This window comes from Charadrius vociferus, unplaced genomic scaffold (assembly GCF_000708025.1).
Source record: "Charadrius vociferus isolate BGI_N301 unplaced genomic scaffold, ASM70802v2 scaffold2020, whole genome shotgun sequence".
Taxonomy (NCBI): Eukaryota; Metazoa; Chordata; class Aves; order Charadriiformes; family Charadriidae; genus Charadrius; species Charadrius vociferus.
The window spans coordinates 52948-65777 of NW_009646376.1; the positions used below are offsets into that span (position 1 = coordinate 52948).

Here is a 12830-nt window from a genome sequence, read left to right on the forward strand (position 1 = left end):
TTTTCTTTTACAGTGGCAAACGCCTCGCCTCTTTTCTGTGTTAATCTTAGTGCAGGTATGCTGGAAAATAGCTTGAAGGGAGATTAATATTCTTGACCGCGTCCCGATTACTGTGAAGCCTTTTTATTTTGGTGTCCAACAAGCATTTTCCACGTCAGCATTTTCACCAATACACGGGTGCAAAGTGCGATTTGGTGGGACAGAGACATAGAGTTTCTGTATCACCTTAGGAGTTGGCTTCCTTGAACTTATTTATCAGCGCTTTGGCTGATCAAAGCTTTGCGTAATGCTTCTCATATCGTGTAGGTTTGGATGCATGAATGACTCCCCCCTTTAAAAAAGGAAAAGAAAAGGTTAAAAAAAATAAAAGCTCTGCTTTCAGCCTGAGCAGTCTTTGTTGTGTAAATGAGCAAATGAATTCAATTCTTCCCTCTTTTCCTCCCCCTGCCCCCCATCTTTCCAGGTCGAATCAAGTATTCGGAGCGAGTGTATGATGCGTGTATGGATACATTTGACTGTCTTCCTCTTGCTGCCCTCTTAAACCAGCAATTTCTGTGTGTTCATGGAGGACTGTCTCCAGAAATCACGTGTCTAGATGACATTAGGAAAGTAAGTAATCTCCACGGTCCTTTCGCATAGCTTACAATTAATAGTGCGGTTAATGGCTGGCTTGATTCCTGCCCGGGTTCCAGGTTGAGGCTTCTGTGCTCTGCGTGTCCACACCATAGGTGTGTGTGCGCTGCTGCAGCTTTCGCCAGCGTTGTCCTCACTTTGTGTATGTTTTTTCAGTTAGACAGGTTTAAGGAGCCTCCAGCCTTTGGTCCAATGTGTGACCTGCTCTGGTCCGATCCATCAGAGGATTACGGCAATGAGAAAACGCTGGAGCATTTCGCCCACAACACTGTTCGAGGCTGCTCCTATTTCTACAGGTGAGTGGTGTTTTAGGGGGCTCTGACAGACTGGAGCTTTTTGTCTCCCCTTACGCTAAGGTGTCCGGGGAGATAAATCGCTATTCAGATCACTCAGTGGGACTTTACAGTGTACCTGGCTCTGAAATAGTCTTCAGTTGGCGCTAATGTACAAAAATCTTGTTTGTTTTTTCTTCTCCTGTAATATTGAGCTCTTTTTGGATATGTTGCTCTGTGAAGTGGTGGTATCGGACAGCAGAGATGCTGCTTTTAGCTGGCAGAGTGCCTTTTGAATGGTTTTCAGGCATTGGACAGTACCAGGAGCTCCAGGAAATAATCTTTTCCTGTCTAAAAGAGAAGCATTTGTGCTGACAGACCACTTGTAGCTCAACTGATAGGGTGGATTTGGCACCAGGGGTCTGTTTAATGGAATGCTTTGCAATTAATTTTTGAACAATGTAATACGTTGCTGGCCTTGTTTGGGGATGCTGGACGCCAACCGAATGGATGCCGCAAGCGGCTGGTTCCTGAAACCGAGACCGTGGGTGCTGTCTGTTCTCCTGTGCTACATGCTAATATCTACTTCCTCTTTTGTTTCCCAGTTATCCTGCAGTTTGTGAATTTTTGCAGAACAATAGTTTGTTATCCGTAATCCGAGCTCACGAAGCCCAGGACGCTGGGTAAGTGCTGCAGCCCGGTAGCTGGGCAGGCTGCGTCTGTCTGCGTTCGTGCTATCCTTAGCAAGCCCAGCGTGTTTAACACTTGACCTGTTTTTCAGGTACCGAATGTACAGGAAGAGCCAGACAACAGGCTTTCCGTCATTAATCACAATCTTCTCTGCACCAAATTACCTAGATGTCTATAACAACAAGGGTAAGGCTGGCGAGGGCAGGGCTCTGCTGCCGTTTGGGTGTCAGGACTGTCCTCACGTGCTTAGGAAATCCCTCTCCATCTTCCCTTGCCTTGTCCGCTCTGCCCTCTCCTCTCGTCGTGTTCTTATGCCTGAAAAGAAAAAGAGCTTTATGTGTTAAACTGACAGCAGCTGGGGAGCTGGAATGGCTGACTTCTCCGACTCGAAGACTTAATGTATTACTGTGGCAATTAGCTGTCAAGTTATAAAGCCTAGAATAACGCTTTAATTTCCAGCCACATGACGTTTGATGAATGCTGCCATAAAAGAGAAGCTGCTAGGATAGGCAAGCTTTTAGCTTCGCTGTGCCCCTAAAACCATATGAGTACAAAAGGGGTTTTCCTCTACTGTGAGGGGTTTTTTTACCCCTCACTTTGGATCTTGGCCCTGTGTTCATTGCTTCTGATTTCCATAAATTTTAACAGCTTTGTTAAACTGACCTTCACTATTGCGATGAGCTTTAGTGAAACAACGTAACTGAAAAACTGGGTAGACTGAAAAAATAGTGCTTAAGCCTTCTCGTTTTGGAGAGCTGGGAGTTTGACGCTACGTGAGTGCAACCTCTGGTTGATGACGAAGTTCCATTAGCGCAGGTACAACTCCCAGGAGTCAACGGCGCCTACGGACATGCGTTGTCTTTCCTTTTCTCTTCTAGCTGCTGTACTGAAGTATGAAAACAATGTCATGAACATCAGGCAGTTCAACTGTTCCCCTCATCCATACTGGCTTCCAAACTTCATGGATGTCTTCACATGGTCCTTGCCTTTTGTGGGGGAAAAGGGTAAGAGATATCTGCATTTCTGTTAAGAGTTGCCCGGTGACCGGTCACAGTACCCTGAGTGTTAGAAACCTGTCCCGCGGGCTATTAAATGTGTTGGGAGAGTGTTGTAACTCATTAATATCAGATAGCACTGGAAACCAGTTGGGGTATTGGTATATCTGCGTATTACTGGGTAAAGTTCTTGTGAAAGTAATCGTTTATACCTGTTCTAGAAGGCTTTTACCGATAAAACGATCCTTTCTTGCTATTTCTGCATTGCTGATGGAGCTGATCTCGGGTGGTGTAGCCCCTCCTCAGAATTTGGAGACGTTTCACTTGCTCTGGGTTTGCAACAGAGAAATTAAAATCTCCTGTTGGCTTGTGGCCCACCAAAATGAAGCATTCACTTCAATTTAAAGGCTTATTTCATTCTGAAGGAGGCGAGGCAGCTTAAAATATGACCGAGACTTTGCCTCGATTTCTCAGCAAAAGGGTTTTTACATCTCCCGGTGAGTTTAAATTCCGCCCCAGCGTTGTACGTTTGGAATATGACTGCAAGGTCCGAAGTGCCAAAGGGTTTTTTTTGACTTTGAGGAACCAAAGGTTGAATTCCCACCCCCCACCCCCCGCTAGATTTGACGTTCTTGGAGCCAGGTGGCCTGTTGTGCGGGTCGGGGTTGGGGAGGTGGGACCTTCAGCGGGCCCAGGCTGTTCTGCATGAATGTTGGCACCCCGCTCCCCACGTCTGTTTCATCTGTGATGTGCTTGGACTGCATCCACCTCCTTGGCAGAAGGTGTAAAGTACGTCGTCTGCTCTGGGTACTGCTGCGAGGTACCAGCAGTATGCGGCTAAAAGTGTTCTTTGGGCTTCCACTTCCAGAGTAGAAATGACCTTGAAATCGTTGGCTTGTCCAGCTCGTCCTCCAAATACCTCTTGTCTGCCAAGCGTGCGCACCAGGCCTCTCTAATCTTCCTGTCTGTACTTCTTACAGTCACAGAAATGCTCGTTAACATCCTCAACATATGCTCCGATGATGAGTTGATTTCAGATGGTGATGAGACATTGGAAGGTAAAAAAAAAAAACAAAAACACTGTTATGACCAAGCTGGTAACGGTGGGGGGTGAAGGTGGGGAAGGTGTGTGATGCTAGCTCAAGAGTGATCAGCGCTTGATTTATAGCTGGATGCCCAGCCAGGGTCTCCAGTTCCTTTTTGGCCAACCCTTGTGCAGTTCTGGGTAGGAAACATTTTTTTTTTTTTTTTTTTTTTTCCTCCTTTGCTATTCAGTCACAGAGAAATTAAATTACATTCACTGCGACAGACGCTTCTTGCCAGCTACTCTGGAGAATGGTTTCCTGCTCCTTCCAGAGACTGCTTCCCAAGTGGTTATTTTTTCCCCCAATTCAAAATTTTCTACGCCAAAATATCTACCCAATCTTCTCATCTGTTGCAGTGAACTCCTCTGTAAAGTGGCTTCTCATGTCACCCCAGAAAAAGCAGAATGCAGTTTTTGGCCCTGGTTTTAAGTTATGCATGAAAGGAACAGAACAGCTGCTGAGCTGATCTACGGTTTCTATATTGGGGGGATCACTTGAGAGCGAGGTGGTGACCTAGAGGAAGATGTGGGGCCATGAGCATGCACGGGGGAGTCCGGGGGAGCTGCCTGCCCAGATCCGTGTAGGGTGGAGGACGGTCAGTCCCGCAGAGAAGCAGAACACCGTTGTGGTACAACAAGGTGCTGCTGCTTCAGTCAAAGGTTGAGACTTTAACCCGCTTCTCCCATTGCATTTCGTTTTTGTTTTTTTTTTTTTTTTTCTTTCTCCCTCCCATGAAAATTAAATTTGTTTCTTCTATCTCTGTCTTCATCTACTTGTTTCTTGGTGTCTCCTCTCCCTGAAGATCACTACATTTCAAGCTATCAGAAAGGTACCCAGCTAGAATTTGCTACAAGCTTAATTTTCACTGCCTGTGCCACCAGATTCCTTGGAGTGGATTTGAATAGCTGACTAGTTGGGCAGTCTCTTCATCCCCTTTCAGTTTTAACATAAGCGCCGTGTGTTTTTTAACCCTTCTGCGTTCCTCCAGGAACTTGAGAAACGGGGTCACGTTTCTATCTGACTTCTGAATGCAGCCACTTAGTGCATGGCTGAGCCATCGGTGCATGTTAGACCTCCGGTTTGGCTTGTACTGTCCTAATGTGTAGTTGGGCCATGTGAGGAATCTCAGCTGAGAGGAGATGTATTTGTTACCTCTTTTACTTCGATTTTTTTGTTTGTTTTCAGTTACCCTCCATGCTTTTTCCTCTCCTGTTCGGTCTGTGTAGCGGAAGGGGAGTTCACATATCTCACTTTGTGTTTGTGTGGGGTCAAAGCAGAGTTGCAAGGCTCCGGCCAGCCCTTCACTGTGCGCGTTGGATGCCAAAGCTGATGCTTGCGTGACACTCCTCCCCGCGGCGAGCACAGCCCGGTGTTCTGCAGTGTTCATCAGCAGTCAGATTCGTCAGTGTTCTGCCTTGCAAAACTGTGTCTACATGGCTGAGTCATTTGTGTTACATCCTGTGTAGTGTGAGCAAACCTGGTGAGCTTCGAACAAGACCTACCCGATCCGTTTCCTTTGGTGGTTCTATTCTCTTTAGACCTTTAAGTCCGTGTGTCATCTCGTTGGTGTTGCCCTTCTCACTGCCATCCTGACTGCCATCCTCGCAGCACTGTTCTCTCGAGAGTGTAGCTGTGAATCTGTAAACCATGATTTCTTTTCCTGGAGTCGGGCAGGTGCTTCATATTGACTTTACCTCTGCCTGGAAAGCAGGAAGCCTTAAACATGCCGGTGTTTGTTTTTTCTCTCCCTAAGGTGGGACAACAGTCCGTAAAGAGATCATCAGGAATAAGATTAGAGCCATTGGGAAGATGGCGCGTGTCTTCTCGGTTCTTCGGTAAGGAAGCAGCTTGTGATTTGGGCTCTGAGTTTCATTTGGGGTCTGGGTAACGGGGATGTTGGTCAGGGCACACCAGGCAGGCAGAGCCCTATTGGGGAACAATCTTTAGGGACTGTCGCTTCAGAGCAGATGGCAAAGGCTCGAGGTGATGGTTTCTGTATGCCCGGCGGTCAGACTCTCCTAGAAACCTCTGTCTCAAGCACCAGCACCTTTGCCAGCAGAAATGCTGCCGATTAGGTATATTTAGCCCTTTCAGGATGCATTGGCCGTGCCGTAGCTGTGATGTGTCACCGTATTTACGAGGCAGGGTTGTGCTCCCTGCCCGGCAGATCAGCCACGCGCTGCCTGCGGTCAGCACAGGGCAGATTCCAGTTTTCGTGTCGCTCACCGCTTGCGTGGACATAACGGAGCGTTGCATTAATCTCTCGGTAACTGCATGCGTTGCTCCTTACTTGCAGAGAGGAGAGCGAGAGCGTGCTGACTCTCAAAGGCCTGACTCCCACAGGTACGCTGCCCCTGGGAGTGCTCTCAGGGGGGAGGCAGACCCTACAGACTGGTGAGTATGAACGATCCTCCTCCCTGCAACGCTGTACCCCCTCTGCAGTTTCATACCTGCCCCTCAGCTGCCCCTTAAACCATTCCATCAGTTCCCGTAGGCATTATTTCAGGGTGCCAGGGGACGCACGAGATGGTTCAGGCCCACGGGGAGGAAGGATTCAGAAATAGGAAAAAGCAGAAATGTAGGTGGGGATGTGGAGAGCCTTCCAAGATGTCCCTGCATACCCTTCAGGAGGGGAATGCGAGGGGGAAGAAGGAAAAAAAAAAAAAAGACAACAAACAGCACCCTGCCTCAAGCATGTGTATTGCTTTATTGTGTGTTTCTGCAAGTTTTTGTCATTTATTTCCCTTCTAACGCTGCATGATGAGCATCCTCTGCTTCACCTATCCGCTGCTGTTGTGTGATAGCATATATATGAATGTAATAGTAAACATGCCTGCTTGTTTGTTCTTCGTCAAACAAAACCCCTCTGATTTTGACCCTATGAAGCTTTGAATCCCAAAGGAAGCTTAGATTTAGTTAGAGGAAGGAGATTCTTCCAGGCCTGCATGTTTCGTATTAAGACTTCTCTTGGCCCCCTGCTTTTGATCTGGTTTGGGAGGTTTCTTTTCTGTGCTTGCTGGCAAATACTTTGCTCCCTCTCTCAGTCTGTCTTATTAGTGTGTTGAGAGCGGGACCGAGCTAGCGATCTGCGTGCTTTAAAACTCGCAGGGCAGGGAGATTGGCTGATGGTCAGGGAATGAGTTATCATAGTAACATGTGTCCCCAGAGGGAATCCTGTAATCTAGTGTTTTAATCCTTTCCTGCTGCCAGCCTTTGAATGCTGGCATCTCACCAGCCTGCTTTCCCCTTCCTATCAGCGCTGGGTAATTTCCTGCGGGCTCACAAGAAGGCTCGTTCTGGGATTGCCTTGCCTTGATTAAACAGTTCACAAGTGAGAAACGTGTAAATATTGCTTGCCCGCTCCTGGGGGTGGAGAGGATGCGGTATCGCTCCCAAACTTATGGATTTCTCTGCCTGCAGAGAAGTATGAATTTTTATTATTTTTTTTTTTTCCCCTTTCTTTTTTTATAACAACCGTAATGGTTTCTGTCGCCCCAGTTCTGCTGCAGGCATGGGAACAGAGCCTGAGTGGGAAGTGGCTGTTACAGCCAGCTCGCTCGCGGTGCCGCAGCTTTGCCCCTAGAGCCCACAGCGCAGGGACCAGGTCGTGCCGCAGTGCTTTCCTGCACCTTCCCCTCTCGGGGGCGGGGGGAAACCTCGAAGGGGATACCAGGCAGCTCCCCCCAGTAAAGAAACAAGAGATTTGTGCATCCCCCTGAGAGAGGACAAACAAGCTGGACCTTTGCTGCTGCCTTACCCGACCCTGCCTGCCGCCTCCTCCCCTGGCTGCAGGCTTCCCACCCCTTGCTGCTCCCGGCACCCCGTGCTCCCTCTCGGCAGCACCCTGCTTTATTTTTTTTCGTGCCCTTCTCACGCTCCTTTCCCCCCCCGGTCCTGCCTCCTTCTCTCACCCCTTTCCTGTGTCGCACGACCCTTCGCACCGCGCCGTCAGCTTGCAGCAGTGAACATACAGGCGTTCCTTCGGCAGCCGTGCTTGTCCCCATCTGCTCGACGGGGAGAGGAGGGGGTTGTTCCATTTTTGGGGTGCCTGTGCACTCCGAAAGAGGAGAGACAGGGCTGCAGGTAGCAACATGGGGGGGCCCTTTCCCTCCCTGAGCCTCCTGCCAACCTTTCGCAGCACGGCTTAGCAAAATCAGCTGAGTCAAGTCACCAAATCTGGAGCAAAGATGTTCAGCCATAACTCCATTCTTCCTCCGTGGCCTCTCAAAGACCACGTGGCCTTTGTATTGTGTCCAAAGCAAAAAACCACCACCCCAAACTGTGGTGTTTTGAGGCTAAAAGCAGGGGATCTGTTCGAGGGAAGGGCCTCCTTCCAGATGTTGAGGCAGGGACTACCAGAACTTGGACAGCTGCTGCAGCAGATTTGGGAAGGGGGACGTTGCTCAGCTTTATGATGCCTTGTTGCTTGGTAACACTTTTAGGAGGTGGAGCTGAAGCCAAACTGGATTTGAAGCATCAGCCTATATATTTTTTTTATTTTTTTATTCTTTTTATTGTAATTCAAGGCATCAGGAGCAGAGCAGCCTGGTGTCTCCTGCTGCCTGCCCTCCCCCGGAGAACAAACTGCCCCTCTCTTCCCCACCGCTCCAAAAAGTCATCGCGTCCCTCGGGGTCACTTCCCTTGTGTGGCTTTGGTGGTTGAGGCTTTGCTCTGGGGTGAATTCCACATCATTTACCTTCTGAAGGTGGCCAGGGCACCCTAGAGCCGCCGAGCTGGGAGCGGAGGGGGCTCTAAATGCAGGTGGAGACCCATGGCTTAGTCCCAGACTATCGCTGTCCTTGCCGTGGGACGCCTGCGTGCCCAAGCCCTCCAGTGCATGCAGCAGAAAGCCATCTCTCCGCTTCTCTGTTTCTTCCCGTCGGATTTATCTGTGTGACGAGTCCGGCGAATGCAAGGAAAGGAGACTCCCCCGTGTCAGCGCTCAGGAGACGCTCCACCCGAGGGAGTCCCCTTTCAGCCTTCCTTTCGAGCTCCTGTCACCCTGTTTTTTTTTGTTTCCCTCCTGCCAGTTGGTTTTGATTACGGTCGTCTCCACCGGGGCTGGGAGGCTGTGGGCTCTTGCGTTCGCAGCGATGATGTTAGATCACTCACTGTCACTCTTTTTTTTTCTTTTTTTTTTTTTCCTGTCTTCATTTTTGCATGCCACTGTTCTTCTGTATTGCAGCCACAGTAGAAGCGGTAGAGGCACGGGAAGGTATGGCTAGAATCCGGCGAGAGACTCAAATCATCTCTGTGTGTGCGTGCGCTAATTTTAAAGAGCTTTATCAGCCTTATGGAAGCTTTTTACTCTTGCATCACCAGAAGTGGGGGAGGATGGGCCCCTGCTGGGAAGCAAAAAATACACAGTGGGCTGGTTCGAGTCTATTTTAGCCTTAATGGGGCTATTTCTTAGCGCAATACCTTTGTTCCCTGTCTCCGGAGCGATTTGTGCTCTGGTGTCTCGAGACCTTGGTGTTGGGGTCCTGCAATCTGATCTCGGATGCCTCGTGGCTGAGTTCATCCCCCTGGGTGACTCGATTTGATGAAGGCTGCCAGCACGCTCGGTCAAAATCATCTAGGAAATACCGGATTGCCCACCTCTGATGTAATCCTCGCCTTCCCCACAGGTGGGCCAAGCTGGTCCCGGTGTGGAGAAGCCGCTTTCTCCCTGCACTTAGTGTAGAAATGACAGATTTCATGAGGTTACTCTCTGGGGAGGTTTTCTCCTCGATAGCTCCATTCAGCTACTGATGAATGGGACCGTATACCCGAGTAGAGAACTTTTGGGTTGTCAAAGGAAGTTCGTTTGTAAACCGGCCAAGTCCTTGTAAAAAGATTTGGCACAAACCCCTTTTTCTTAAATTACGTGTAATGCAAAGAAGTTAAACGTTTGGTCCCTGTCCTCACCGCAGGGATGATGTACTCAGCCTCGTAGCGAGGAAAGCGAGATGCGCCTGCCCTTGGTGGCATGTCGTCGCTCCTGAGACTGCCTGTGTTGTCTCCTGGTCATGCAAGAAGCGTTGCGTTTGTGATCCGAGGACTAGCTCTTCCCCTCTCCTGGTGTTGCAGTGTGTGGTTTGTGTTGGAGTTGAAGCCTTGTGGTGGTGTCTTTGTGTTGTTTTGGTTGTGCTTTTTTTTGTTGTTGTTGTTGGTTTTGGGGTTGGTTTTTTTGGGGTTGTTTCTTTTTTTTTTTTTTTTGTAGTATGGTGTTTTTCAGCTTTGAAAGTTTCCTGAGATTTCACTGTTTGGGGACACTGAGCACTTGTCTGGTCTTCGAACTGTCTACCACTAAACTGTGTTAAAAGAGAAACCATTAGGGAGCAGAGCAAGTCGCTGCGGTCCGGATCCCGGACTTTGCTTGCTGGGACCTAGCGCAGCTCAAACTTCCCAGCTGTGCTGTGGTACCCACATGATGCCCAAAATCACCTACGGACCCACCTCGTGGTTCCAGTAGCCAGACACGTGCTTTCTGTTGCCCTGACTCTGTCCTGTACGTGTCTGGCGTGTGCTGAAGGGCTCCCCTCCAGGGATCCGCGGCTCAGACTAACTCTCCTTTCTTGGCCCTTCTCTCTGCAGCCATTCGTGGATTTTCACCGCAGCACAAGATCCGCAGCTTCGAAGAAGCCCGAGGGCTGGATCGCATTAACGAACGCATGCCGCCACGCAAAGATTCAATGCACTCAGACGGGCCGGTAAACTTGGTAACCTCAACAAACTCTGCGGACAAGAATGGCACAGGGAAGAAAGCCCAGTAACGGTCCGAGCGCCCAATCTGCACCACTAAAGGATCCAAAACTTAATGAATTTTATTTATTTATTATTGGGGTGGGGTGGGGGCAGGGGAGAAACCAACTTCACCTGGAGGCACGTTCATAATCCAGTTTGCATCCGTTCTGTAAGAAAGGTGACCATTTTGTAATTTTTTTATTTATGTTCAATATATAAAAAGTCCATCTTTTTTTAATTTAGAAACCAATCTAACTGCTAGTGCATATATGAAGTGTTGTGCTGTACAGCTGACCTCTCCTCCACGAGAGGCAAACCTCCGTGGAGGGATTAAAAGAAACAAAACCAGTCCCAGGCAACTTGGGTCGTTGACTTTGGTACAATTCTAAGTTAGCCTGTGCTTTCAAAAGCAGGTCCTTTCGTTGAAAATAGGGTTGGTTTGGTTTTTCTTTTCACAACTGGCTTCTTCCCAGAGTTTGCTGTTGTTTTCTTCAACTCCTTGCCTCCCTGCATCTGCTGCTTTAGCAACCGATTCTGCGGAAGGCGCGTTGCGTGGTGCAACTGGCCGGGATCCGTCCCTCTTCCAAGGTGACACCCAAATCTTCGGGATTAGCTCTGAAGGACTCCAGTGTGTTATACCAATCGCAGCACCTTTTCCTTCAGTAATTCGCTTTTATTCCAGTGGAGCCCTCAGCAAAAAGTAATCTCTTGATAAGACCGGGAAGGCGGGTGGGAGAAGCGCTGCCCTTTGTTGCGGCTCTTCCCAAAGCTTTGGCTCTTGGGACTCGGTGCGGGCAGCCGTACGCCGGGGTTTGTCCCCCCGGTGCCACCCGTGCAGCAGAAATCCCTCTGGGAATCCCTCTGATTCAGAGCAGAGGAATTTCCTCTAGTCTCTAGTGATCGGCAGATCTTTGGGAAGTTGGGGGCGATTTATAACCGGTGGATAGAAAGACCCACCCCCAACTACCACCACCACATACTGCAGAGCCCGCGGCACGCTCCCCTGCGCCTGGCTCTGGAATCGGCCCTTGCTGATCGGGATGTGAGCGGTGGGCGTTACGCGGTGGTCCTCCCCTAAGCCAGCATCGCCTCCCAGTCCCCCAGCACGTCTCTTTGGGGCGGTCTTCCACCTACTCGGGTTTACCCCGCGGCTACCCTTGTTAGCCAGCGGCTATTCTTCCCGACTCCGAAGGAGCCACGGGCGCATCAGCTTTTCCCGGCAGCCGGAGGAGGGGTTTGCCGGCTTGTGATAAAGATTTGGGGAAGGATGGGTGACGGCGCTGCTCGTTTCTGTAGAGATGCGGCTCGTTGGCTGACGGCCCCTGGTTTGGGAAGCGCGTCCCTCCCTCGGCTGCAGGGGAGGGAGAGAGGATGGTTTTAGGAAAGGTGGGCAGGAAGAAGAAGCGAGTGGATCTGGGCAGAAGTTTTGGCAGGGTGTTTGTGGAGTGCCGGAGAGAGAGGGGCATCTCCTGGTGGCCGGGGGGGGGGGTGTTTCCAGAGGACGCCCTCTTTGCGGTGTCGAGGGCTTTGAAGCTTGGATCGGTTAAACAGAGCTTCTTTCTTTTCACTTAGACTTTGACCTGAAGTGAGTGGTGAAAAAGGATTTGGGGAGATTCCCGTTTGGTCGCTTCCCTTCCCCGCGTGTCATTTGAGCCGCGTCCTCTCCCGCCTGTGGGTGCGCAGAGTCAAAGCAGCAGCTTTCGGGGGCAAATCCCTTGCCAGCTTTCACTTCTCTTCCAACTTCACTATCTATTGTGCTTTCCCCAAGCAAAGGCAGCAGGTGAGCGGGCTTAGCCTCTAATAAGGGATATTTGCCAACCTCCTTCTCTGGATCTTGCTGTCTTCCCTTTGTGCTCCGGCTCTAAGCTGCGATTCCAGCGACAGAGGAAAACAGCAACTTTGCAGGAAGCTTTCAAATTGTCTTATAATCATACGTCACTTAATTTCACGCCAGCTATTTAGGAAACCGTATCTGTGAGCAAACCACTGGGTTTTCACAAGAGACTTTTCGAGTCGCATGCCTCCACTTTTTCTTTTTTTCTTTTTTTTTTTTTTTTTTCTCCCCCCCCTTTTTTTTTTTTTTTTTTTTTTTTTTACACACCCACTGCTTTGCAAAAAGTGCGAGATGTTTTGAGCAAGCTTCTCTAACCCCATATGAGGCGTGGGGCCAATTGCCTTTGTCTGTGAGTATTTCTTCTGTTTTTGTTTTTGGGGTTTGTTTGTTTGTTTTTTTTTTTAACGGCATCCTTTCTGAAATACAGTGAGCTGATGTGTGGTATCTTCCTCTGAGAGCGCAAACCGTACAAAGGTGCTGCCCGTGCATGTTCGGGCATGTTGTTCTGACCCAGGCTGGGATCTCACCCAAGCAGCAGTTTTAGTCGGGAGCTTTGGGGACGGGTGCCGTGGTGGGGGGTGGGGGGGTGTGTGT

At 49.5% G+C, this 12830-nt stretch overlaps 1 protein-coding gene across 1 annotated transcript in view; it reads left to right on the forward strand.

The window, feature by feature from the left end:
* PPP3CC (protein phosphatase 3, catalytic subunit, gamma isozyme) overlaps positions 1-10431 on the forward strand; it is a 27343-nt gene extending 16912 nt beyond the window's left edge. Inside the window, exons 5-15 of the mRNA XM_009894346.1 lie at positions 464-609; positions 790-929; positions 1511-1588; positions 1687-1781; positions 2474-2599; positions 3571-3648; positions 4478-4504; positions 5429-5510; positions 5972-6069; positions 8862-8891; positions 10253-10431. Of these exons, the coding sequence (XP_009892648.1) occupies positions 464-609; positions 790-929; positions 1511-1588; positions 1687-1781; positions 2474-2599; positions 3571-3648; positions 4478-4504; positions 5429-5510; positions 5972-6069; positions 8862-8891; positions 10253-10431 (1079 nt within the window). The remainder of the gene's footprint in view (positions 1-463; positions 610-789; positions 930-1510; positions 1589-1686; positions 1782-2473; positions 2600-3570; positions 3649-4477; positions 4505-5428; positions 5511-5971; positions 6070-8861; positions 8892-10252) is intronic.
* The last annotated feature ends 2399 nt before the right edge of the window (positions 10432-12830 follow it).